This window comes from Hippocampus bargibanti, linkage group LG20 (genome assembly GCF_051943395.1).
Source record: "Hippocampus bargibanti isolate YZ-2025 linkage group LG20, ASM5194339v1, whole genome shotgun sequence".
Taxonomy (NCBI): Eukaryota; Metazoa; Chordata; class Actinopteri; order Syngnathiformes; family Syngnathidae; genus Hippocampus; species Hippocampus bargibanti.
This window is the reverse complement of record NC_142753.1, coordinates 6,385,040-6,412,794: the sequence shown is the minus strand read 5'-3', so window position 1 is coordinate 6,412,794 and position 27,755 is coordinate 6,385,040. Positions and strand designations below refer to the sequence as shown.

General features: G+C 42.3%; 1 protein-coding gene across 20 annotated transcripts in view; it reads left to right on the top strand.

The window, feature by feature from the left end:
- adgrb2 (adhesion G protein-coupled receptor B2) overlaps nt 1-27,755 on the top strand; it is an 85,403-nt gene that overhangs the window by 17,322 nt on the left and 40,326 nt on the right. For 16 of the 20 annotated variants that reach the window (XR_016113473.1, XR_016113474.1, XR_016113475.1 and 13 more), the window contains exons 2-9: nt 4,186-5,089; nt 16,583-16,663; nt 17,548-17,736; nt 21,247-21,408; nt 24,536-24,700; nt 25,256-25,420; nt 26,699-26,800; nt 26,882-26,988. Coding sequence is in view for 17 of the 20 variants with exons in the window: in XM_088986989.1 (XP_088843115.1) it covers nt 4,201-5,089; nt 16,583-16,663; nt 17,548-17,736; nt 21,247-21,408; nt 24,536-24,700; nt 25,256-25,420; nt 26,699-26,800; nt 26,882-26,988 (1,860 nt within the window). In the remaining 3 variants the exon portion in view is untranslated. The remainder of the gene's footprint in view (nt 1-4,185; nt 5,090-16,582; nt 16,664-17,547; nt 17,737-21,246; nt 21,409-24,535; nt 24,701-25,255; nt 25,421-26,698; nt 26,801-26,881; nt 26,989-27,755) is intronic. The other 4 variants (XM_088986981.1, XM_088986986.1, XM_088986987.1 and 1 more) reach the window with 4 other exon arrangements.

Here is a 27,755-nt window from a genome sequence, read left to right as displayed (position 1 = left end):
AAAAGCAATTTTCGGGTGTCACTTTGAGCTATTGCTCGCGTGAACTATTGCGCCGCTTTGTCAAGGTTATCCGGGCTGGTATTCTCATGCCTGATGTCATTTTATTTAAGATTTCATTTACTCCCCTTTGAGTTCAAGTGATCTCACAAGTCATTCACCCATATCTTATTGCATCATTATTATTATTTTATTTTGGAATTCATTGAATACGTTTCGTTTCTTCCTGGAAGAAGTATTTTACTTTTAATTGAGTCAGGTTGATCCGGAAGTACCATAACGCTTTTTTTAGAATAATTTTTATCTACCTGCCAAGTTCTCCACATTGCACAATAATAAAAAGATTGTTTGGTTTAAGATTATCTATTGTTGGGTATGTTCTGAAAAAAAAAAAGATTCAAATACATAATCGCTTTACCTGCGTCGACCGCAACGTGTGAGCAGACATTTAGATTTATGCTAATGTTCGCCAACCCGCACGCGCCGTCTTGTACGCAGGCATGAATTATGAAGGGATTTGTTGTTGTTGTTTTTTGGGAGGGGGGGTTACTGGGATGTGACTGCACGCGCATATGTGTCACATTGCATTGTATTCCAAACACTCAACAGATGCTGACCTTTAGTTTTTCGCCTCCCACCGCCTCTCCAGCCACCCCCCAACAAGACAAAGTTAAGGGTGTGAAGATGCCCGAGAGACTTTGGTGGCGTTTGCAAGGCCAATCCTGACACGATTTGACTTTGTTCTGCTAAAACCTTTTATCATCAATTTTACACGGAAAGGCCACTAGACCAGCCGCCCCTCTCCAGCTTTCCTTGGTTTACAGACACTCCCCAATTTACGAACGAGATACGCTTCGAACGGTCGTTCGTAAGGTGAATTCATTCTTAAGTTGCTTCAGTGCTATATTTTGTATGGAATGTATGTTTAAGGCTTATATAAGTATGTTTAAAGGACAACCCACGCCTCTGGAAAAGTTGTTTCCATAATTTGTGAAATCGCTTCAAATGACTTCTACTGAGCATATTTTACAAAGATTCCATCGCATATAGATATATTTTACGTTTTAAGATTTGCACTGAATATTCAGGAAGTCTTGTTTTTGAGTTGGTGACGATTCCTGACATCACGTCACGGAGGGAATGCCCCTGACCGAGAAAGCGACACACAATGCATCTTGGGTACTTTGTTTGGTCTGAAAACTTCATGTTGATCCGTATTGATGGCGAAATTAGAAGGAAAACACATAAATAATGCGATGGTGAATCGTTTTGTGTTGCACCAAGACTACTAACTATGTAATATTCACTGACACAAATTCCCAGCAGACAAATCAGCCCATTTCCAACAGAGCTTTGGCGCCATCTTCTGCCTTTTTTGGGTGCTACATTTCTGTCCAGATGCTTCAAAATGACATGGAATAACTTCTTTAATTGATTGCAAACATTTATGCTTTCATCTTCAGAACTATTTGAATCATATTCATAACTGGATGAGTAACAAGAAAGCATCTTCTCCGAATCTGAAGCCAATGTTTTGATTCTCGAGCAAGGCAAGACGTTTTGGCGTGACATCATGAACAAGGGGGCGGGACCGTCTGAAACTGGCCACTTGCGGGTTCAATTTGAAGTAGTTTTTAGACACTTTAAGTCATTTTTATTGGTGTTTTGCATTTGACTAAAAATATCATCCTGCGTGTTTTGGGTATTTTAGATGCTATAAAACGTTTTTCTGATGTCAGTTAGGAAACAAAAAAGTGGTGTTGGTTGTCCTTTAAGGCTTGTATAAGTAACATGTAATGTTTGTACTGAAAAATAATCATTTAATCAAATATATGCTCTATAATGATATGTACATGTACAAGTGAAGAGAATACGACATATGTTACTACAAAAATGTTCATACAGTATTTGCCATTGTTCGTAACTTGAACGTTCATAAGTAGGGGTACGTCTATTGTGGCATTTCTCATGACGGGCAAATGGGAATTTTTCACCCAATACTTACTTGACATGCTATGACCAAAGCATAACCTGTCAAAAAATGCTGTGGCACTTTCAAGTGGAAAACTTGACACGATCAATGTCAGTTTTCGCCATGGGTGTATTGGCACTATGTATGTAGTCGACCAAAACTCTCTTTTGCAATCTCGAGTCTTGAAAACAATGCAAAATACAAACTTCAAAAGCCCAGTTCTCATCTTCGGATTTTACTTTCCAGTGTATCCCGAACCACTTTTGTGAAATCCAAACAGGCCATCATCGTGCCAAAGTGTGCGGAGACTTTCTTTTCGTGTCTTGATTATGCGCCGGACGGCTTTTCACGGCAGAGACAAACATCAGATGACTCATGTTGTCGCTTGGAGTGTATTAAATGCTGAAGACAAGGCTAAAAGGAGACGGTGCGCTGATTCAGGCCCAAAGAGGGAGATTCTTGATTTTGTTCTCCTCTGAGATAATATTAATGTCAAGGTGGAAGGGGGGAAGAAGAAGACACCCGAGCCAATGAATATTTATTGTGCCCACAGTAAAGTGCTGCTTTAGAGTGAAGTGGGACAGAATGGAGCTGAAGACAGCACTTTAGGGCCTGTTCTTGCATGTAGGAATATTCATTGTTCATTGTCCCAAAAACTATTTGCTTAACGCTTTTGGCTTCTTTTCATCCGTAAAATCTGTGTTGGGTTTACCTATGCATGGCTTGGCGAATAATGTTCACTGGACTTCGGATTGGTCTTCGTTTTAAAATTAAAAATTCAATTCAATAACATTAAATTACATTAAATACAGTCATGTCTTTTGGCATTGTATTTTGAATATCTGAAAGGCGCTTCTCATTTTAAAAACAGCAAGTTACCATTTAAGGTTTTATGTATTTATGTATGTATCTATGTATGTATTTATGCAGTTATGTATTAATGTATTATTTATTTATATATGTTCTTATGTATTTATTTATGCATTTAAATATTTAAGTATTTGTGTATTTAGATATTTATATATTTGTTTATTTTTCTATTTATTTATTTAAACTTATTTATTCAATAGTTTCTCAAAGTATGACTAATCACCGACTTTAACATAAACTTCATTTTTGGGCGATTATATATGCATATTATAAGTAAACAACCAAAACAAGGCCTTCAGTCACATGTCCGGAAGCCTGCTTTTATAATACAGTTGAAAGGTGTATGTTTGTGTTGATTATGGAGCATGTAAAAAAATGTTTTGAACCTCTTATACTCTCAAGTGGTGCAGCGGTGTGGAAACATATGATCTACCACACGCCCTCCTTTCACTATCATCATTTCTGAACCACTTCGGCAGTCTCCTGTGACGGAAAAGATACGCCGAGTATCCCGAATACGTAACGGAAACTAAATCACTTCCGCACGAAAACACTTTAAATATTTACGTGCGCTACTTAATGTGTGTGATGTGCAGTCTATGAGTCCAAATTCCCTTCCAACATAAACATTTGAGCTGTACTCCACCGGTCTCAAATCACTGCTGCCTCAACACGGGGACCATGTATTGTTCCTCTAGTAGCGTTTGTAAACTCTGGACGTTGTTTAAATGTGTCCTTTGGTTCTACGGGGTGGCCCCAATCATGAAGCATCCAAGCCCGACATGTTAGGCAGTACAAAGAAAACAAACCGTGGCAGCACGAGTGACTGATTATTGGCTGCGCTCAGAAATTAATGAGGAAAGTACACAAGGACGGCAAAACGCCCGACATTAAAATTTCTCCCTTGTAGTTGAAAGTGGCTCAGTGTAACCAGAATCCCATGTTCCATTGTAGCCACTATCCTAGAGATTTCATCCACTTTATTGTGTAAAAGTAAGCTAGTTGCCATGACTACCCGTCTTATTCTTCTTCTAAACTGAAGACAAAAAAGAAAAAAATTCTGCCCGAAAGTACACAAGTTAAATTACGCCAGTGATGGCACGCTTTCCGCAATAAGGATCGATTCGTTTATATATCGTCGGGACTTGGTGGTGAGGGAACATTGTACAGAAACACAAGTCGTAGTGGGTCAAAATACCACATGGGAACTCGGGTAGAAAAGCTACCTAATGCCCAGATGCCTTTTTAGTTCCAGTCATTTGAACATGTGTGCTCACCCAAAGCCAAGAGAGTTCCGCCTGGTTTTCTAACCTTTTCTTCTCACCATTTTTGTCCTGTTCCTACAGGACGAATGTCATAGGATGAACACTGCTGGTGGGGCATATCTGTCTGTGCTGTCCTCACTCCTGGCTGCGCTCGGGGCGCTAGCCGTCGTGTCAGCACTCGCTCTGGCTCCTCTGTCCGCCCTGGCCAATGTTGCCGCCGACGTCATCCCCAGCGCCGGGGTAGCGGGACCCCTCTCGACCATCTCGACCATCTCGACGCCGTGCTCCAGCTTAGTCGCCGGGGTGCTCTATGGCTCTTTCTCCCTAAGGGAGCTTTTCCCCTCCAGGGCTCCGGGGTGTTCCTGGTCCCTGGAAAACCCGGATCCCACAAAATATTCCCTCTACCTCCGCTTCAACCGCCACCCTTCCGTCTGCCGGACGCACTCCCCCATGCTGCTTTCCCTCGATCACCATTTGGCCAATCAAAGTTGTCCGCTTCACTTCGAGGCGGCGTCGGCTCGGGATCAGGAAGTCGTCGATCTCTGTCGGAGACAATCCAATGCTGATGCTCCTTACTCATTCCTGCAATTTGATAAGAACTTCGTCCAACTATGTCTAAGCAGATATCCGGCCGCAGACGAACCTCAGGTATCTGAGGATTTACTGGAGATGAGGCTGGTGGAGGTGTTGCTCATCAACAACGAGAACTCAAGTCAATTCACCTGCGGCGTCCTCTGCCGATGGTTTGAAGAATGCTTACGAACAGGCGACCGCAAGGGAGAGGCTGTTCCCACGAGGGATGGTTGCGGATTGACGCAAACGGGCTGCATATGTCCCAATCACAACATCATGTCACCTGCTGTACCGCTCATACCCGAGACCCCTCACAGCTACCGCAATGGGTCGACGGTTCCGGACGACTGCTGCGTGACGGAGTTGCATTCCAATGATGCGATCGCCATTGCGCCAAGAGACGTTCGGCAAGGTAAGACCACATTTTCAGGGAAACTGCCAACAATGTAAATGTTAGGCTGCATTTCCTATTAGCCTTTACACACAGCCATGTTTTTTTATGCAATGTTTGAATTTTGCATGACAACCTTCAATTAAAATAATCAGCTCCAAGTGGACGCTGCAAGCCTTTCATGAAAAAGATGTGCTAATCAAAATTCCAGCCTTCTGATGTATATTTTAGATCACCCCGGGTCTTCCCCTCATGGCCCGGGAAGTGTCGTTCTGGGCACTTTGGTATACCGCGTGCATGAATGTTTGCACATGCGTGACAGTGTGTTCAGAACTGATTTTTTTTTTGCTTGTCTGACGTTGGGACAAGATGATATTTGACAACCATGCGCATGCACATGGTCGTTCATACATCGGTGCGTCAAACATGAGGAGCAGAGTCCATTTTTAAACACAGCACGAGGGGGGATTTACATGCATGTGTGTCGCAACCGTCCCTTGTGGGGACGTCCTCTCCTGTTGGTGTGTATGCACTATGTGTTTATCCCAACCGCTAAAATTGAATAAAATTGGATAATTACCGAACAACAATATCCTGAACATGTTTCAGCAACTGATCTCTTTGTAAGATCAGAGATTAGGTGCGATTTTCAACAAAACACGGTTGACAGACGACGAACACCGTACAACTTAGGAACACGACAGGTAACTCGGTGATCGCTAATTAGGGGGGACATCGGGGATGACTTGAAAAGGGGAAAAGTCATGTCGTCTGTACTGTCTGACAAAACGAACTGTGAGTTGTACTCGTTTGGGATGGGCGAGTACCAGTTCCTGCCTCATTCAAGGGGATCAGATACTCACAGACAAAAAAAAAAAAAAAAACATTCCGTCTTTGTCATTTCGTCACTTTCGTGTGACACGTCAACGTTTATTTGACAGTTTCCTCACATTGTACTGTATTGGTGCATACTCAAATAGCTAATTTTCATACTCCAGACTCAACCGCGCCCAAAGAATCACACATTCCATCTTCTGGAACGTTATTAATTCCCTATAATCACTTTCTAAAGAGGTGTGGCATGCGTTTGTATGTCAGAATGACTGGAATCTGTTTTTTCATTAGTTTGTACCCACCCTGAGCACCACGCAGGCATAAAAGGACACCCGTGCATTTTAATACCCCTAATAAGCCACCCCAACACACACCACTGTGCTGACGCTGAGTAATGGCCGCTCGTATGGCGTGCCTCCATCGATGAACATGAGTAATTGTTTCTCATCCGACATTCTATAACAAATGAAATGAATGAAGGAAAAGCGCAAGTGTCTCTGGTGGGTGACTAACGCGGCGGCGATTAGTATTCCGCGCTCATGAGCGATGGCTTTCTCTCTGACGGGGATCAGCACTGAGCCTCTTTATGCTCATGGAAAAAGGTCCTTCCACACACTGTGCTTTCGTCACACACACACAGTTAGCGTCTATCTTTGCATCGCGACGGTCACGTAGCAATGCTGTATTTTATGAGCGGCGCTAGCCAACTACCTGTTGAAGCAATTACAACGTCATTTGTCAAAAATCACCCGGTGCTTTATTTGAAACGGCTGGCCGGAAGATGCGGGAGGAAGCTCGGAATTCTAATAAGGTGATCAAATTCTTAACCGGTGACAGTGAGCGCCTTGTGGTCTGCCTCGCGTACATACAGGGAACATTTAAAAATAAGGGTCGAATACAAGTAAATGAAAAAATAGGGTGGTGGGGAAACAATAGTACACCTTGCTAGGAAGAATCTACTGTAGACTTGCAGCTATGTTAGAGTGCCTTGTTGGCCGTGAGTGTGCGGACAACACCGGGCGAAGAATGAAGTCCGACTTGACAGCAAAATTTGTGTCGATCAGGCCAATTGAGAGTGCCTCACGGCATAGAAATGACACACTTTGGTGTGTTCCAGTCTCTATTTATGATGCAAAATGACGATGGACTTCAAATTTGATTGACAGTTGATATTTGCCTGGGCGTGGTTACATACATGGATCAGACACGGCCACATTGTTCCAGAACATACAAAACGGCATAATCAGAAATTTCCAAGACATTTATTTTTACTTTACGACCTTTGGCGGCGTTCCTCCGGCGGATGGTGGCTCATTTGTTGTACAAATTAAATGTTTTTTTTTTTGTCGCAAAGCTTCACGTCGTGGGCAAAGGCGTCCGCCCCAGAGGCTGATATTCATGAAAAATGACACACATGCCACGGGGATTTGAATAGTTGGAATTTGGAAGGGAATATTTGTGTTTTTGCATTATTACTTTTTCAGACGGTCACGCAAAGTGCGCTCAAACAAGCGAATGGATACACACGCGCGGTAAACAGTCCAATGTAAACACTCTGGGGGATTGCAGCACATCATGGGCACAGGTGCACGATGGGACGCGAGGCTATTTTCTACAGTTAAATCGATCACACGAAGCCACTAGAGCTCGACAAGGAGTCAGCGGACCGAGAGTGTGATGTAGAATGCGTGCGTGCGTTTTGGAAGAGAGAACATGTGAGTGTTGGGGGTGGGGGCTGGGGGTCATACATCTGGGTTTTACATTCCCATTCATTTGCTCTACAATCATTCAGAAGCAGCACCGACCGAGCCTGCTGAGATATAGTGCGACTCCCAAGCTATTCTGTCATCCACTTCAAGTGTACATACACTCGACCCCCCCCCCCCCGAGCCGAGCATGCGTGGGAGCGCTTGGGAGGTGAGCTAATTTCCCCCACTGGTGCCTTTATCGCCCATCTCCCCGGATTTCTATCTTCCTTCGTTGACATGTCACTCCAAATTGCTATTTTTTTGCTTTCAATCTTCGAGGTTTCTATCTCGGATGCTGCGCTGTCACTCACCTTCCGTTGTCATACAATTTTCTTAAAATAACTCAATATTCTGTGCGTCCTGGAATTTGAGTGAAAATGACAAAAAACCTGGCACTTTACTTTCAGCAAATGAGTTCAAAAACTATTTATTTATTTATTATCATATCGTTCCGCTATTTATTTAGTTATTAATCAATTATTAATTCATCATTTTGGTAATTATTTAGCTTTTTATCTATCTATCTATCTATCTATCTATCTATCTATCTATCTATCTATCTATCTATCTATCTATCTATCTATCTATCTATCTATCTATCTATCTATCTATCTATCTATCTATCTATCTATTTATTTTATCTATTTATTCATCTATTTATTTGTTAATTATTTCATTAATTATTGCATTAATTATTTCATTAATTACATATATTTTGTTAATTATTTTGTTAATTATTTAGTTCATATACTGTATGCATGTATGTATGTATTTATGTCTTTATTTATCTGTTCATTTATTTATCTATTTTTTCATCGCTTCTATTTCTGAAATTACAATCTGCCGACTGAAAAGTGCAAATGATTGACTTGTCGGTTTATGAGCTCAATAATCAAGATGAATGCAGCCATTTTCCAAGCGCGGCACCTGCCTACAGTTTCCCCCAAATATGTCCTTGACATTCAAGTATCAACCTGCTCCCCTTCCCAGCGAGCTCATTTGTGTGGATCTGGCAAGACGTGAAGGAGAATCTGTTTGCCACACACAACCTTGCATGATAGACAAGGCCTATTTATCCTAATACAGGGAGGCAAAGCGTCACAAAACGCATTTGGGAAGGCGTGCATGTCGCAATGAAGCTTTTCCATTTCACAATTACCGCCAGCCTTGAAACGTATCATTTTCCCACCGTTTTCCCTCTTCCTTCGTTTCGGTAGCCGTCCACCCTGTGACAGACACTGCCATCCTTGCTCAGTCCAACTTACTTGACAACAAGTGGCTCGCTTCTCTCTCGCTAGCTCTTTTCCGGCCTCTCGCTCTCGTTTAGTCAGCGCACATTAGTGTCATCAGCCGGTGTGTGGCAATTAAATCTATCCGGGGGCAAAGAAGGCCAATTGACAAATCACGACAAGATAAAGAAATCGGAATCTTTGAGTTTCTAGATGGACGGCGGCATTGGCGGGTGGCTATGCCGTTTTCCAATGTCTCCACTTGGCGATGCTTTGCCAATTTAAGACAATAGCATCTTCACCATCATGATAGGGGTCGGCGTCGGTGAGACAAAACACTTTTTTTTTGTTTGTGTCTTCATTTGAAATGTGTGTGAAAGGAAACGATCGATCGGGTATTTCACATGCCCTGAAAAAAAACGTCCTTGACAGTGTGCATTCGATCACGGGAGGTTATCGTCTCGGAACCACATTGATAAAATTCTATTCATGACCAAATATTTACAAAAAATGTATATATTTTTCAAAACAGCAAGCCTGAGCGCTCCATGATTCTAAATTAACTAATTCACTGCCAGATGTGCAAATTGACCACGGGCCGCATTTGGCCCGTGGGCCTCACTTCGGATATACAGTAAAGTCTCGTTATATCGATATTCAAGGGAGTCCGGAAAAATATCGATATAACCGGGACTATCGATATATCCGACCTTGTTTGCATGTAAATTTCTCCGTGCGTGCATAGAAATAGTATCGATATAACCGGGACTATCGATATATCCGATATCGATATAACGAGACTTTACTGTGATCTACACTATTGCTATGAATCAACCAGTCAACAATAACAGCGGATGTCATTTTTTTTCACATGATTCAACAAGATCACACACAAAATAGCATTTATGAAGACTCACACGTACAGGTCCCAAAGGTTTCGGGAGACGGTATGGATCAATAGTCGTCAACGTGTCCTCTACGACAAGCTAGCTGTCCCTGAAGCACTGCAGCAAACTTGTCAGAAAGAGATATGGATAGAAAAAAACAGAGATAGAGAGAGAGATCCGATAATGTCGTCGAACTGTTTGCATGTTCAGTATCTTTGCTTTAAAGAAAACATGTTTTCTTTGCGTCTTGTGGCGTAAATGTGACATAAGATTAAGAGCAAGGGCGGAATTGCTGCAAGTGAAGGGCAAAGCCTGACGATAATAACAAACTATCGAGCCACCCCGGCAACGGGAGCCCAGATCTGCCTGCAGCGAATGCCTTCTCACACCGCTAATGAATCAAAGAAGTGGCAAAGGCAATGTTTCTCTTCACGGCACTTTATCAAAAGGCATCATTCACAAAGGACGCGGCAAAACGACGTTCACGCTACAAAGAAAGGCCAATCTTTAGCACGCATTAGAAGGAACAAGAACATAAAGTGTGGAAACGATTTGAAAAAGCAGCAAATTACAACTTGACCCCAGTGACTCGTCAGTGTGTGTTTTTGCAAGTGAGCGCAATGGCCTTTTCCAATGAACTTGACAAAAGCTCAGGCGGAAACTCTGACATGATGTTTAAATTAACAGAAAAAAAAAAATCACAATTCATTAACTCATTCATCTCCATTCAAAAATTTATTCGGGAATTGAAAATATGACATAGAGCGCCATTGCCAAATTTGTTCAGGTTTTGTTTTGTCTTGTTTGGGTGCTGATAAAGCGCTGACCATGGCCTTTGGCTACTTTTTTCCCCTTCCATGAGAAGGCAGCATTTCCCTTTTTTCCATGTTAGCGCTTTGTTCCAGCTTCAGCTGTTGTTAAAGCGCTATTGTATCGGATTTTGGACAGCCGCCCTCATTTCAAGCTCATATAACTACATACCCAAATAATTTAGATAACTATTTTTTTCTGATGAAAGAAGAGAGTCTAAGGTATCTTATGGTGCATTGAATGTTGATGTAGTTGTAAAGCTCAATATTCTGTGGGTCCTGGAATTCGAGTGACAATGACAAAAACCCTGGAACATTTTTGCACATGTCTGACAGTGAATGAGGTAAATACGGTGTGAACTCATATTGCGCTCCTACAAAATGCCCTTGAAGGCATCGCGGACGGGCTGGCAACGCTGCAATGACAGCTTCAATTGACTCCAAGCAGTTTGGACTCTCGTCATTTCAAAACCTTTTGGGCTGTCTGAGCGTCATTGATAATGACCGCTTACAAGACCCGGACAGCTGCTTTTCGTAAACGATGGCAAATTAACGTTTTTTTTTTTATGAACACTTCGGCAGATAGATACAACAGCGGTGTCCATGCGAGTGGCGCTCGATTCTATCTACGAGGGCGTCGCGAGTGCGTTAAGAGTGCATCTGTACTCATGAGAGTGTCTAGGGAGATCTCAAAGGGTAATGAGGACCGCTGGGGCTCGTTTAAAGTTACCGGGGTTCAACTGGTAGAGGAGCGTGACTGGGCTCCAACCCCTCCAACCTTCCCAAGTTCAGAAAAAAATAAAGAAATAAAAAGATGACGATTGAATCCAGCAGTCTCATTTCCATCAACATCACCTCAAGGCTTATGCAGATGGCTAAAAAAAAATCCAGGCTGACCTTTTAGCCTGAAGAATGGAAGCGCCATGTGGATGAAACTAACCCCTGGCCTGCGGATGTCTTCCCAACTCTCAGTTTTACATCGGCATGCTCTGAGATTGTTGGATTATTCGACGGGGGCGCTTGAGGTTTATTCTTATTCATACGGTCATTTTCTGCTCAGGGATTTGAATTGGTTACAACTGGACCGCTCTGGTCATCTTGGAAGATATTTTACCTTATTCGTAAAAATGAGACTGACAGTTCGTAATTGCTAGATGGGATCGCTTTCACTTATCTGTTTTTTATCAGAAAACATAGACTGACCAGTCAAATTTATGACATTCTCCCGCAACCATGGCCCAAAAATTATTTGATGGATTTACAGATGAGGATTGTTCAGTGCATATGAGGTGTCGATCATAGGCTGCGCTTGTTGCGATGCACTCCGGTTCAAACCAAACTCATGCTGACAGCTCGTCTGTGGAAAGAAGGGAGGCCCTGAAAGCATGACTTGGTCGATCTTGGGGCTAATCTTGCTTTTCATTCCATGATGCGTTTTATGTCACGCTCCAGAAGGGCTAGTAGCGCTGGCGCCGAAAGTATACCTGCCGCGACTTGCGTCAAATTTCTTTTCTTTGGTATTGAGCCCCGGTCGAAGCATTTCACTGGAATTGTAATTCGCAATGGGTCATCCGATGATATGGGGTTGCCGAAATGCACACCCGAATGACAGAAGAAAAGAATAACAGTAGCGACAGCAGCGTGACTAAACCTACGCAGTATCAGCCTAAGGAGTCTGATTATGTCTATTGGCCAATGAAGTCTGATTACATCTATTGTTCTTTCCCTGGCTCTGGTTTCACCTTATTAGCTTGACTAAGCCTACGTGGTATTGGTCTAAGAGCAGGGACGTATCAAAGCAGTGGTCTGGCATATCCATTAGGGATATAGGACCAGGGTTACCAGCACAACTTTAGTTCGCTGACAAAGCTCTTCTGATGAGGAGCGAAACGTCCGACACAGCAATCCAGATGAAGGCTGAAGAAACCTTTTCCTCGATTTATGGTAAAAGGCGCTGATTTTCGAAAACCCCATTTTGCAGCAATGGCTTGAGTGCAAGTGCGGGGGTGTTCTGCAGGAATGACGGGTCGCTGATCGACGGGGCAATTTGCCGTATCTGGCACCATTCCTATCTGCCTTCGAGTATATCGCATCGTCGACAGTCGTCATTCTGTATCTCTGCAGCACAGCGGTGCATATTGATTCCAAACTAGCTTAAAGTGCAAGCAAGGCTCTTTCCGACAGTCTACCTCAGTTGAACCAGCAAATCGCGCTCAACATTGAACATAAAGACGTAATCAGGTGAAGAAATCATTTTGATGAACTGCCACTTCAAGACCAAAAAAATGGCGGATGCTCATGACCGTCCTCCCTGACTGTTCAAATTCTTTCAAGCAGAAACGCATTAGGTTCTCTTTGGTCAACGTAACCACTGCCGATTAGCCTCGTCGGACTGAATGCGATTTACCGAGTGCACGTTCAACATGTTTTCTCTTCTCGCAGCAAATTACCTGGAACCATTTTGTTACAGGGAAGCAGAATTAAAGAGTGTTTGTCGACACGGTAAGCGCTGAAATGAGGCAGGCAGGCTGGAGTGTTCTCACCTTGGGCTATTTAAGGGAGTTCAATTGCTATGTATGGACAACTACACACTGTGGAAGACATGTTGCTACCTTGGGGGCCATTTTGAATTTACTGGTCACTTGCTGGGCAGTTCTCATATTTGGAGGAAAGCGATGATATGTCATGAATACATGAAAAAGCCATCTAACATTATCCTAACAACCGCACAAACATCACATAGCAAAACTAAACTGCTCAGCAAAGCAGATCATTAATAAAAAAGACCAAATAAATGAATGCATGTCTATAAGTGCTGAAACGATTCCCTCAAAATGCTCCCCCTCCTCATTTTTCTGCGCGACTAGAGCGTACACGTTGTCCGGATAGCATCCGAGAACAACAATTAGTGTTCAATTGGCTTGTTCTCCACCCTCTTCCTACTAAGCAATGAACCAACATATGGCGAATGTACAGCCTCATCATGTGCTTGTGTGATATGAATTATGGAAACAAAATAAATGAATAATCCAGTCTCTGGAGTCGTTCTGGCCTGTGATTTAAATCGACCCGAACGCAAGCAATCAGTTTGTTTGTATAGGAATTTAATCATGAATGCGTTTCTGTCGCAGCTATTTGTTGAATACTCGAAACGTGGTCACGCATGGACGCGATAAATTCGGCTGCCACTAAAAATTAAACGATTCCATCACACCGGAGACATGGAGCATCTTGAGACTGGACAACAGTTTACAATCCGTACCCCCCCAAGATTTGATGTCTTTGATACCTCTTAAATTCCTTCCTAGCGTCGAGATGCGCATGTCGCTATGGTAACACCATCTTCCTGCATAGGCAAACCTCAGCAGAATTTTTTTGATACTTTTGTGTATTTTCCAAATTATTGTTGCCGTCACAATGTGTTGTGCTTTTAATCTTGACAGAAGTCTGTCCTACTTTTTAAAATAATTACAACACAGGCAATGGGTTGATAGAGTAGACCAATATCTACTATGCCATGTCATCAATTTGGCTTCAAGAAGTGAAGCGAGGCCAGCGAGCATCATTGCACCTATTTGGGATTGCGTCAAAAGGGAGGACGAGAAAAAAAACACAGGCAACCCGCCGGCGTGAGAAAACTCGATTGGGAATCCATTTTGAAAGCACACCAATGTCCTTGAGGTCCTCACAGCCGGGGAGAAGCTGTCCTGTGCCAATCTCATATTTGCTTTGGAGCTGGCGATGGGGTGGAGGGTGAAGGGGGCGTGGGGGGTAGGGGTAAGCAAGATCTATCTGTCCAGTAGCTTATAAAATGTCCATTATAGTCTGCTTCCATCAGCTTGGACACTTCCCAGATGGACTCTGGAATAAATGGACGAGCACCAGAGAGTGAATAGCGAGAATGGATGTAGGGCTTGAAAAAGAAAGAAGTGTCCTTCCGTGATGTAAAGTCGCAAGCAAACGATGTGCAACGCAAACTAAAAATGACATTCATGTTTTGATGTATCATGATACGCAACTCTATATTAGCATTTCAATAACTGCTTTGATTCCGTGATTCCTTGATTGATTCACTGATTCGTTCACGGATTTGTGAACGGATTTGTTCGCTGATTTGTTCACTGATTTCAATTACTGATTCATTCACTTATCCATTCATTCATTGACTCATCCATTCACTGATCCTTGATTCATTGATTGATTCACTGATTCCTTCACGGATTCATCTACACAATTCGCCGATTCGTTCGCAGATTCGTTCACTGATTTCAATTACTGATTCCTTCACTTATCCATTCACTGATTTATTCACTGATTCATTGACTGATCCATTTACTAATCCTTGATTTATTGATTGATTCACGGATTTTTTCAAGGATTCATTTATACAATTGTTCACAGATTCGTACACTGATTCACTGATAATTCATTGATTGATTCATTGATTCTTCCACTGATTCGTTAACTGATTCATCCATTGAATCATCCACTGATTCATTCATATGTTAATTCATTGATTCAGTCATTGATTCTTTATTCTCACATGGGTCGCCAGACCAAAACTTTCGTTTCGTCCTCAGTCCCGCCCATTTTTTTTCCAAATCTTCTCATCCACCGTCCGTCCTGGGAACGGAATGCCCATCTCCGACGATAAGCGCCGTTGGGCGAAAACACATCTGCCAATCATTTATTTGGCCACCTTCCCAAGAAGGCTCTCAGAAAAACATTTTTTTCTAAAAATGTCACGATAGAAGAAAAAAACTAAACAAAACACTGTTTACAGGCCTTGCCAGTCTGATGCACCGCACCACCCAATCACTGTCAAGACGACAGTGACTCCGCCGGCTTCACAGTGACAGTTTCCCCTCCCCGCGAGTTAAAATCCCAATCGCCACGTCTCTCATCCTTTGCTCCCTAAATGAACATCACGCTGACACGCCACAAGTGGAATCTTAACACGTCACGCGGGTTATCAAAACAACGTCTGCACCCGGCGTCTCCTTATTTATGCCTGTCATCGTCAAATCTAGCGCTTCAAGCTTATCAACCGGATCCCGAAAACCGAAGCGTCGGCTAAACAAGCATTGATAAACAAGCTGTGAGCCCACTGCGCATTTGCGTGCTACTGCAATTTAATTTATTGATTGATTAGTGGTGATTAAACAGTCTGAACATTGCGCAATCATCATAATCGTTACGTTATTGACCCTAAAGTGAGTAACTTCAATGTTTGCCCTCCACTTGTCTCGTGATCGCCTTGCCGAGAAATGAAAAAAAGATTTGCAGAGGGCGATAACGGGCTTTGACGTTCTGCTTTTGTTTCCACTTCCGCTACGTCTGAAATCAAAGGCAATCATTCTATTTGGACGAACGTTTGACAAAAGCAACCTTGTTTGGGATAAGCAGATCTCAGCTTGATTATACCTCATCCTCCATTTTTTTTCTCTCCTTACTGCTGACGCGGCTTTCTCAACCCCAATATTGATAATCTGCAGATTTAAAATGCGCACAGACAAAAACATACACAATTAACTTATTCGCTTACATTCACGAATTCATTCGGGACTTGAACATTTGACGTAGAGCGCCATTCTCAAATTTGTTTTTCATGCTTGAGTGCCGATAAAGGGCTGGCCATGGTGGCTGGCAAAGGAGCAGCATTTCCTTTTTTCCATGTTAGTGCTTTGTTCCTGCTTCAGCTGTTGTTAAAGCGCTATATAAACCACATATTCATTGTTAGACAGCCGCCCTCATTTCAAGCTCATATAACTCCAGACCCATATCATTTAGGAATTAACTCTGATGAAAGAAGAGAGTCTATGGTTTCTTATGCTGCATTGAATGTTTCTGTAGTCCGAAAAGTCAATATTCTGTGGGTTCTGGAATTTGAGTGACTGACAAAAACCTTGGCACTGCAGTGGACACATTTTTTTTGCAGTGTGGCAGTGAATGAGTTAATCGAGTCCCCCAAAAAATACACCATTCAAAAGATCTTATTTTCTTTCAGACCCGTACGATGACGACTCAAAGGTGAAGACGCAACGACCAAGATCAGCTGACCAGCCAGGTGTGTTTCAAGCACAGACAGGTGTGTAACGTGTGCGTTCACAGCCCCAAAATAAGGAGTCTTGAAAATAAATACAAAATATATACAGAGTGATAAAGAGAAAGAAATCTCAATTTCCTAATTTGCATAGATAGTAACGCATGGCTCTGTTGACTGCTGTCTTTGGTGAAAATGTCACTAGAGCTGAACAGAAAAAACATGATATCATATAAGTGCCCAAAAAAGTCAAATGTAGTTGAAAAGTGAGCTGTACTGCCTTTTTTATTTATTTACTTATTAACAGACGTGACATTTTTCATTATTCCTGTAGGCAGTTTGACCTCCTTTCGAATAGGGCGACCTGCGCCGACGAGCAGGCGCACGCATCCGTCGTGGCTGGTCCTACTGCGCGCAGCAGAAAAGCCCCATTTCTGTCAGGGAAAAAAAAAAAAACCCGCGGCTCTCTCTGTCCTCGTACCCGTCCCACTCCCATTGGTACATTCCTCCAGGCGCCGGAGATGAGCTTAAACCCTGACTCACGGCATGTTAATGAAGATGTAATGCGATTAAAGGACATGAAATTAATTTGATTTCTTCCGCTGCCACGTGATGACGCCTCTATCGAAGAACACGGTGCTTGGAAAAAAACAAACAACAATTCAGAGAGAAGCGGGGTGACTTCATTATCTCTTTCGAGGGAAAAATCAGATAGGATTGCGAAGAACTAGCATAGCTTTTTCAATAAACAAAAAACATGGCATCTTCTCAAGACTTTGCATACATGCTTCCACAACCCAGCTGTTTTAGTACCCAACCCAAAGTTCTCAAATTGCTCAACGAGCGAATGCCCCCCTCCTCGCTAGCCTCTAAGCGCTAGCCTCTAAACGCTAGCCTCTACGCGCTAGCCTCTGTGTTCAAATCTCCAGGTGACCCCGCAGCGGAGGAATGGTCTCAATGGAGCGTGTGCTCTCTGACCTGTGGCCACGGCTGGCAAGTGAGGACGCGATCGTGCGTTTCGTCGCCGTACGGCACGCTGTGCAGCGGCGCCCTGCGGGAGACGCGCATGTGCAACAATACAGCTTCCTGTCCGGGTGAACCCGGGATAATTAGCTCAGGTAGGCTCCCCGGGCACCTTTTCGTCTTGGATTGAAACAAAATGCCAGTATTTATCGCGACTATTGACTTGAAACGACGTCATGCCGGAGTTGGATTGGATTAGCCTTTTTTTAGTCTCGCAGTGGAGAAATCTACATTCCACAGAAGCAAAGTGATGAAAGTAAGAGGAAAGGAAAGGAAGAAGTAGAAAAACAAATACGGGTGCTGCTGTAAAGGCCACTCTTACAGCGCCTATTTGAAGTCACAAAAACAAAAACAAAATAATGTAACATAACACAAAAGACACTGACAGTTATTCAATTTTAACTCATTCACTGTCGGACAATGTGCAAAAATGTGTCCAGTTTTTGTCACTGTCACTCAAAATGACATAAATTACATAAACATTCAATGCAGCGTAAGAAACCTTAGGCTGTCTTCTTTTAACACAAAAGAGAGAGTTAATTCCTAAATTGTATGGGTCTGAAGTTATCTGAGCTTGAAATGGGGGCGGAATCGGTGACGCATGTGAGAATTCAAATCTTTGTCCGAAATGGTCAAAACGGATAATAGAGAAACATCCCAGCCTCCTCGTCAGCGCGTAATGAAAGTCATATCATGTTTTAATTCAAATCCGCCAAGTGTGATTTGTACGTCAAAGCGTTTTGCTTTTTGCATTCAGTGTTGATTATTAATTTCTCCGCCGTTCCTTTGATGGGACATCGCCTGCCGTGTTGTTCCACATACGATTTGTTGCATTCCGTCGAGAGTGGAGGGACACCCCAGGGATAGCCCTACCGCGACAAATTCAGTTCAATGGCAAATGTGGGGGTGGTAGCAAAGAGACAGCCATGTTTTTCATGAGATTGGTGTAATTGACTTTTAAAAATAACCCTTCAATTACGAGTGCGCCGCGACACCATTTTAACGAGTTTCTTTTGTTTTTGCACGACGATTGGTTTCATCTGTCGGTGGGCATCTCTGTGCACATTTTCACATGCAACAGCAGAGAAATAATGTGATACGCGAAAAGCAATGAAGCCCCGAAGGCCGTTTTTACCCCCACCCCTTCATGGTTAAACCTCCCCCAATTTAAAGTCAATTTAGCTAAATGCTCTTGTCAGTGTTAAAAACAACTAGGCAGTAAGTGGTCGAGCAAATGTTTTTTTTTCTCCCTTCTCACTTTCATTTGCCGTATAAAGTTCACTTGTGATAAATTAGTGGTGTGCAAAGTACGGCCAGGGGGTCAATTGCGGCCCAATGTCAATTTCCCAGGGCCTGCGACATGACCGCAATAAATTAAAAAAATACTAAACAAACAAACAAACAAATAAATAAATAAATAAATAATCAGACAATGAAATAAAACACAAATAAAAAACAAATGAAAAGAAGTAAAAGAGAAATAAATGAACATAAATAAAAATAAAAGATAATAAAAATCAATAAAAACTAGATAATAAAAATAAAAACATCTTCTCTATAGTGGCAATCAAACGAAACCGTAAAGTTGCAGCATAGCTTCTGTTATATTTAGCAAATGCTGATTTGCCGTAGATTTGGTGACATTTAAAACAGGGAAAAAAATACTATGATACCGGGAACAAGGATGCAAAGCTTGTGTTCATGGCGACATGCAACTCCTGAGCACTAGAAGATGAATAATGCAACATCTTGTGTTTTGACCCCACATTAAAACGCCGGTAATGATGGTGTATCTTAAGGGTTAATATGATGCATGAGTCTTATTACGGCTTTGCTGCAGCACATGTTACTGATGAAAAATTACAAGCTGATTCCATAATGTATATGTAATTAAATGAGCGTGTTTAATTATTAAAATACATTTTCAAGGGACATCGAGTTCCCATATTGAAACGACACATAACCCGGGTCTGATTAGTGCTGTCAGCGAACGTGGCGCTATTTGAAGTTTGCTTTGATGATAAAGGCGTATGAGTGAGGCGTATGAGTGTGGGCTTTTCTTTTTTAAGCAAACCATAAGCCCGTAGCAATCACTGAACTCATTCTTTTAAATGCCAAATGCGGCCCGTGGTCAATTTTCATCCGGCCCACAGCCTGTGTCATAAAATCAATAACTTTAGGCCTGCATGTAGATTGTAGAATCAACACATTGGGCAGTAGCACTGTTAACTGCATGTGCTAATTGCTGCCATCTAGAGGCTCAATTAGGAAGATCAAATTAGCATCTGAGTTGTTGACTGAATGAGATCCATCATTTTCAAAAAATGGCGATTTTCTATTTCTAAAATGGCAACAATCAACAAAAGAACATTTTTTTGTTGTATTAAGTTCATCCTGTCTACTTGATATCTAATTTAAAATAGATTGTTTTCTTACAGACAGTGTATTGTAGGTGTTCAAATACCTGACATGTTTCGGCATACTTCCGCCTTCGAAGTATATATATATATATATATATATATATATATATATATATATATATATATATATATATTTTCGTATACTTCGAAGGCATAAGTATGCGCCAAAACATGTCAGGTATTTGAACACCTACAATACACTGTCTGTAAGAAAACAATCTATTTTAAATTAGAACAATTTTTTTGTTCAACTGTTCCAAAAAAAGCTAATGTTAAAAAAAGCAAGTTAAAAAATGTGGACACCTCTGGTTTAAAAACTCCTCATACTGCGTTATTTCAATTTCTGACAATGTACAAGGGGACAACGACTCTGTTTAAAATCTCCATGAATGTCCCGCTATCTATCCGCACACTTTTTTTCTTTCTGCGCCTCCGCCTTTCCCCGCTCCTCTGAGCCATCTTTCACAAAGTAAACTTAAACATTTATTGCAATGATTTATTTAGCTTTGCTCAACAAGGCCAACTATCTTCATCCTCATTTTTTTTCTCTTACCCATTTTGTCCAAATTCCGTCGCGCTTCCATCAAAAATAAGTCACAGACATCTTTCTCCTTGATTAGACCATTGTGAACACGCATGGGTTGGTTGCCTCGGCCTCTTCCGAAATATTTTTGTAAAGTCTACCAAATGATGCGTCACGTTCATCTGCGTACACTTTGGACATTGCGCAGCCAACGTGACGCGTTGAAATCAGATCGAGTCGACATCGCTTCACGTTAAGCTCAGTGATAAAGCAACGCAAGAGGAGGCTTGAGGTCACATTTATTATTGACACGTTTTTTTTTGCGCAATACCACCGCTCGTTTATTCCACTCGCATTTACCTCAACGGCTAAAATTAGCCCAAGTAGGATGGGGGGAACTTTGCAAAGCTAGCTTAGAGCAGTAATTGGTTGTGAGTTTTTGTTGGTAAGTAATAGTCTGAATGAAATCCGCATTATTGCATGACTATGCCCATCCCAGGCCTCCATCTTTTTTTTTGCCTGAAATGAAGTTCCCTAAGGAATGTGCTTGTGTTCATCAATCTATCACATTTCTCTCAATTGACATCTAACGGCGTTAATGCCCCATTTCCCATCCCCATATATACATATATTTTTTGGGGTGCTTTTATGGACATTTGCAGTGCATGGACTGTGGCACGAGTGGTCCTCATGGAGTCTGTGCTCAGTGAGTTGTGGGCGGGGCACCAGGACTCGAACCTGGAAGTGCGTGAACGAAGGTGATGCCGTGCCTTGCGGATGGCCCGAGATGCAGACCAAACTCTGCAACATAGCAGTGTGTCCTGGTTAGTATCATGTCCATTAACATTTCACTACCTGACCATGCTGCTCCCCCCTGGCCCCCTTGGCCCGTTTTAATGCGTGTGTGCATGATCACTCGGGCATCGTATTTTTATTTTATTTATTTGTATTTTTTTACTTTAAATTAATTTCCATTGTGTCCATGTTTGGCTCAGTTTGGATTACGGAGCGGAAGCAGTTCTTTCTGTTATTGTCGCCAAGATGATCTATTAGGCCTGCACCTCTTCACTAACATGCTTTCACGGTTCCATCGAATTCTCGTGTCAGATTGATACTTTTTTATGAACTCATTCACTGCCAGATGATGTGCAAAACTGCGTCCATTCCGGTGCAAAGGTTTTTGTCAGTGTCACTCAAATTCCAGGACCCACAGAATATTGAGTTTAAGAACGACAAAAACATCCAATCCATCGTAAGAAACCTTAGACTTCCTTCTTTCATCAGAAAAAAAAGAGTTAATTCCTAAGTTATAAGGGTTTGGAGTTATCTGAGCTCGAAATGGAAGTACAAAATACAATACATACACTGATCTATACAGCGATTTAACAACTGATGAAGCTAACATGGAAAAAAGGGAAATGCTGCCCCCTCGTGGAAGGGAAAAAACATTGCCAGAGGTCTTACCAGCGCTTTATCGGCATCCCCACGACAAAAAAACAAAACCCGAATAAATTCAGGAATGGCGTTCCACGTCATATTTTGAATTCCCGAATACATTCGGGGATGACAGTGAATGAGTTAAAGCGCGTTTGCTACAAAATAAACGCTGCTCCAAAGCGTAGAATTCCCCAAAAAATATGTCGATTTTAGCTATCCTTAATGCATTTGCATTATCGGTGCCCTTTAAAAGTCACACATTATGAAAGTACTGACATTAAAATGGAAAGTTTATGGACACTCTCAGAAATAAATACATATATTTAAAAAAACTACAATTCTAGAAAGTGCTTTTTGCAATGTTCCTCCCGCTGGAGCTTTTATTTGACAAATACACGAAGATAAAGCCATAAATTGCTTTTATTTTGGTTGAGCTTAGACAAATGTGTGTCGAGCATCGATGGGCATAGCAAAGTTAAAAGGCAAATGACTTTGGAAATAATGAATACCGGCATTTCATTGTGCCGACAACGGTGCTTTGAATGATCGCCTTTTCTCTGAATATACGCCTGTCACATTAAACTAATTTTTTGGCGGAGGAACAAGGCAAATTTGTACTTAGCTTAATTGGTCTCTTCCTGTTTAATCTATTTTAGCGACATTGGTGGATTCATTTGAAAGGTGTTTGTGCCGGAACAATACATACAGACATCTACGCCGATCACCGATAACTTCTTTCGTCAGATAAACATGTCAAATATCATGCAAAAATAAATATATATATATATTTTTTTTTACTGAATTTTGCTCTTCAAGTGCACTACGTGATCAAGTGTTGTGTCGTTGAAGGTTTCTGTTCCTTTATGTGCACATTAGGTGGCTTTTACTTTCAGCTATTACGCTGAACCAAAAGGGTACTGCGGGTTGACACTTGAAGAACACCACATGCTTTCTATTATATCAGAGTCAAAACATCCGGTGGTTCCCAAAATAAATATGTTCCTCGAGTACAACCTAAACCATTTTAGGACTGTTCAATGAGGTTCCATTATGAATTACTGTCTCAAATGCTTCTCTGATATTCAACAAAATAGTGCAGAATGTTGTCTAATACTTGATTCTATTCAACAAAGAGGTCAGACACCTGATGGACCCACAGAATATTGAGTCTTAGGACTACATAAACTTTCGTAAGAAACCTTAGACCAGGGGTGTCCAAAGTCAGTCCTCGAGGGCCGCCGGCCTGCCTGTTTTCCAGCTCTCCCAGGAGCAACGCACCTGATTCAAATCATCAGGACCATTTTGATGCTGCTTCAGAGCTGGCTGATGAGCTGATCATTTGAATCAGGTGTGTTGCTCCTGGGAGAGCTGGAAAACAGGCAGGACAGCGGCCCTCGAGGACCGACATTGGACACCCCTGCCTTAGACTCTCTTCTTTCATCAGCAAAAAAGGATTAATTCCTAAATGATATGTGCCTGGAGTTACAGTAAAGTCTCGTTATATCGATATTCAAGGGAGTCCGAAAAAATATCGATATAACCGGGACTATCGATATATCCGATCCTGTTTGTATGTAATTTTCTCCGTGCGTGCATAGAAATAGTATCGATATAACCGGGACTATCGATATATCCGATATCGATATAACGAGACTTTACTGTATATATGATATATATATAGCGCTTTAGCAACAGCTGAAGCTGGAACAAAGCGCTAACATGGAAAAAAAGGACATTTTGCCCCCTTGTAGAAGGGAAAAGCATTGCCAAAGGTCTGGCCAGCGCTTTATCTGCACCCCAGCAAGAAGAAAAAAAAAAAAAGGGAGTTATAAAAAAAAAAAAAAAAACCTCGGCACCCAAGGGGAGGTGTGAGACAAGTCTCCGATTTGCCAGGGCCATTGTCATATTACAGGTACCTTCTAACACTAAAAATTGGATTCTTCGCTTTCAAGGCCCTGACAAACAATTTGACTTTGATGGTTGTAATTTCGGGGGCTTTTGAGTTACTTCATTTGACAACTCGATGAATCCGCCGATGCTTTTTCGAGCACATCTGAACGGTGGTGTGGACTTTGATTGCATAATGTACGTCATGGGGCTTTGTTTCAACTCTGCGTAAGCGTTGATCATTTGAGAGGCAACCAAGTCGATCTATTTTTAAAGTCCATCTATTCATGCACAAACAAGTCAAGAAATACATTTGTTATCAACATGCAACACTCTGTATGAACCTAGAAGCAGCATAAAAGGAATAGTGGGGTCTTTCATAACAGATTTAAATATTCAACACGTGCGACGTTAAAATGCTGTTCATGGGAACCAAAATAACACCTGCACTCTTATTTTTTTTTTTTTTTGATGAACCTGTTTTGATGGCCTTTTAACAAAAGTCGTTTAATCTCTGCACTCCTGTCTTTCTTTCCTCTATTTCACCCCTTCGGAATATCCACCCAAAATAAAAAAACGGATCATATTTCCCCCAATTTCCGCATCACGCGACTTCTACGGCGCCAGTGGAGGGCAAGTGGTTGGAGTGGGGGCCGTGGTCACGATGCAGCGTTTCCTGTAACACGGGCATCCAGCAGAGGCAGAGACGTTGCAGCGCCTCCGTACACGGGTGGGCCGAGTGTAAGGGCCCCCATCAAGAGAGCAGAGAGTGTGGCAACCCTTCATGCACCGGTAAGGCGTGCAAATCAGGGCTTCGCATTCACCCTCACGGCCTCGTCGATGATATGACGTAAGCGTGCAACTCATATGATCTAAGGCAGGGACGTACAGACTTTTTGCAATGGGGACATTCTTCAATCAATGACTACTACACTAATTTTCTGTTCCTAATTGAGCCACTCGATGCCAGAATTTAGCACACGCTAGGTAACAGCACTACTGCCCAATGTATTCATTCGAAATGCAGGCCAGACGTTATTTATTTTATGATGGAGGCTGCGGGCCGGATGAAAATTGAACACGGGCCGCATTTGGCCCCTAGGCCGGACTTTGGACATGTGATTGAAAGTCATGGCACAGTTTTTCAAGGGGAGGGGGATGGGGGAGGGTTGTTAGGGGGACAAAATTCTATTGTAAATACTAGTAGTCTTGAAATTGGTTCATTGTGGCTGAAATTCCCATGCGAAGAAATCCAAAAAGCTTCTCAATCACAATTTTAATAGTTTGAAGTTTTCTGCGTATCCCCAATATACATCCCCCCCCTCCTCCCTATTGCTCCCCATCTAGGCGGCGGTAACTGGGGCAGCTGGAACCACTGGAGCCTTTGCAGCAAGACATGCGACTCTGGATGGCAACGACGTTCCAGGATGTGCGAGGGCAACGGGGAGCAAGGGTACCCTTGCGAGGGCTCGGCGGAGGAGGTCCGGTCTTGTAACGAAAAAAAGTGCCCTGGTTGGTTTGCCCTTTTCGGAATATCAACATTTTTGTATGTCTTGTTTTGTTCCAAGTCAGGACATTCAAATCAGTGTGAGGCAGGGATGATTATTTGCCTATTTCTACGACGTGTGATTTAACTGCACTCTGGTACCCCCCCCCCCCCCCCTCCGGCCCCGCCCTATTAGGGCGACATGCTCATTGTGACGTGTCAGCCTCGCAGCAAACAGCATGCCTAAATAAAACTCTAATGATGGAGCTCCTAGTGCACAAAAAAAACAAAACTCTCAAGGCACATTTCGGCCGTGAAAAGTGGTGGAAATGCTTGGAGGGGGGCGCAGCGAGGGGAGGTGATATCATATTATCTTCCCGTCCACCTATTGCTTTCTGCTTTGCCTTCATCCCTCTTCATCTTGCCAGCACTCATCTACCCTCCCTTGGAATATCGTCAGAGCACTCGCTCACATTTGTTTCATCAGGGGTTATGAAAGAGGAAGCGAGGCGGCGTTCAGATGAAGCAGGAGTGAGATACTGGACTGGCGGTTGGGAGGGTGTGGGGGGGGGGGGGCAGCGACATGACAGGGGAGCAGTGAACTGTGTGTAAATGAATGAAATCGGGAGCGGTTGCAGAGGAACATTCAATTTTATTCTGTTTTGGGAGAGACTTTTTTATTTATGTTGACCCAATGTCCAAAGTATGGCCCGGGGCCAAATGGGGTTCATAGTCAATTTTCGTCTGACCTGCAACCTCCACGAAAAAAAATCTACAATATCAAGCCCGCATATAGAATGAATACATTGGACAGTAACGCTGTTATTTGCGTGTGCTAAGTACTGCCAACTAGAGGATATTTTATGAACAGCAGATTAGTAGCTGAGTCATTCAGTGAATGCACCCAATCGTTTTCTAAAATGGCAATTTTCTACATTCTTACAAATGATCTAAAATGACGACAATCAACAACACAATTACTTCTTTTCAACCGTTACAAAATGTGTTAAAAAGTGAAATTAAGTGAATATGAAATTTCAATTGTCAAATGCGACACGGAGCTGAAATTTATTTAAAATAATTGCTGGGGAAAAAAAGTGGAAATTATCATGTTGCATTATCATGTTGCAACTATTAATTACTTTGAATATATAGTATATAGTATAAATGGCAATATAGCATACTAACATATGTTAACATTTGGATTAGAATCACATTTACTGTAACTGGTGATTGCGGTATGGGGCCAACTAGGCCATCTCACTTGATTTCAATTTCCCTTTGTATCCTATTTGCTGTCGCAGCGCCGCACCAGATCTGTCAAGACGAGAACCTCCTCGCCATGTCATGGAAGAAAGCCTCTGCCGGAGAAACCGTTTACAACAAGTGTCCGACAAATGCTACTGGTTCGTTGTTCCTCCTTCAATGTCGGTTTCGCGGTCCAAAAAAATAATATTTTTCTCATGTTTTTGGCTGTTTGCTTTTAGGATCTGCTAGTCGTCGTTGTATGCTGGACAATTATGGAGTTGCTTTCTGGGGTCCTCCGAGCTTCGCCAGATGCATCTCAACTGAATATAGATATTTGCATATATCTGTAAGTTGTTGTCACACACACACACACACACACACACACACACACACACACACACACACACACACACACACACACACACACACACACACACACACACACACACACACACACACACACACACACACACACACACACACACACACACACACACACACACACACACACACACACACACACACACGCACACACTGCATCACCAACGTTGTACATCTGCTGAGCCTTGCCTAATTTTAATTCATTCACTGCCATTCAAAAATGTATCAAAAATATGACGTAGAGCACCATTCCCGAATGTGTTCGGTTTTTTTTTTTTTTTTTTTCATGCTTGGTTGCCTAAAAAGCGCTGGTCGGACTTTTTGCTATGGTTTTCCCCTTCCACAAGAGGGCAACATTTCCCTTTTTTCCATGTTATCACTTTGTTCCAGCTTCAGCTGTTGTTAAAGCGCTATATAAACAAATGTATGTATTGCATTGTAATTTGGACAGCCGTCCCTATATCAAGCTCAGATAACTCCAGACCCATATCATTAAGGAATTAATTGATGAAAGAAGAGAGTCTGTGGTTTCTTATGCTGCATTGAATGTTTCTGTAGTCCAAAAAGTCAATATTCTATGGGTCCTGGAATTCGAGTGACAATGACAAAAACCCTGGCACTGGAGTCGACACATTTTTGAACAACGCGCTAAGACCAAAAAGGGCATTTATCAACTTATCTTAACGCACGACCAAAGTCGATTCGCTGTCGTGTTGTTATTCTCGGCTTTCC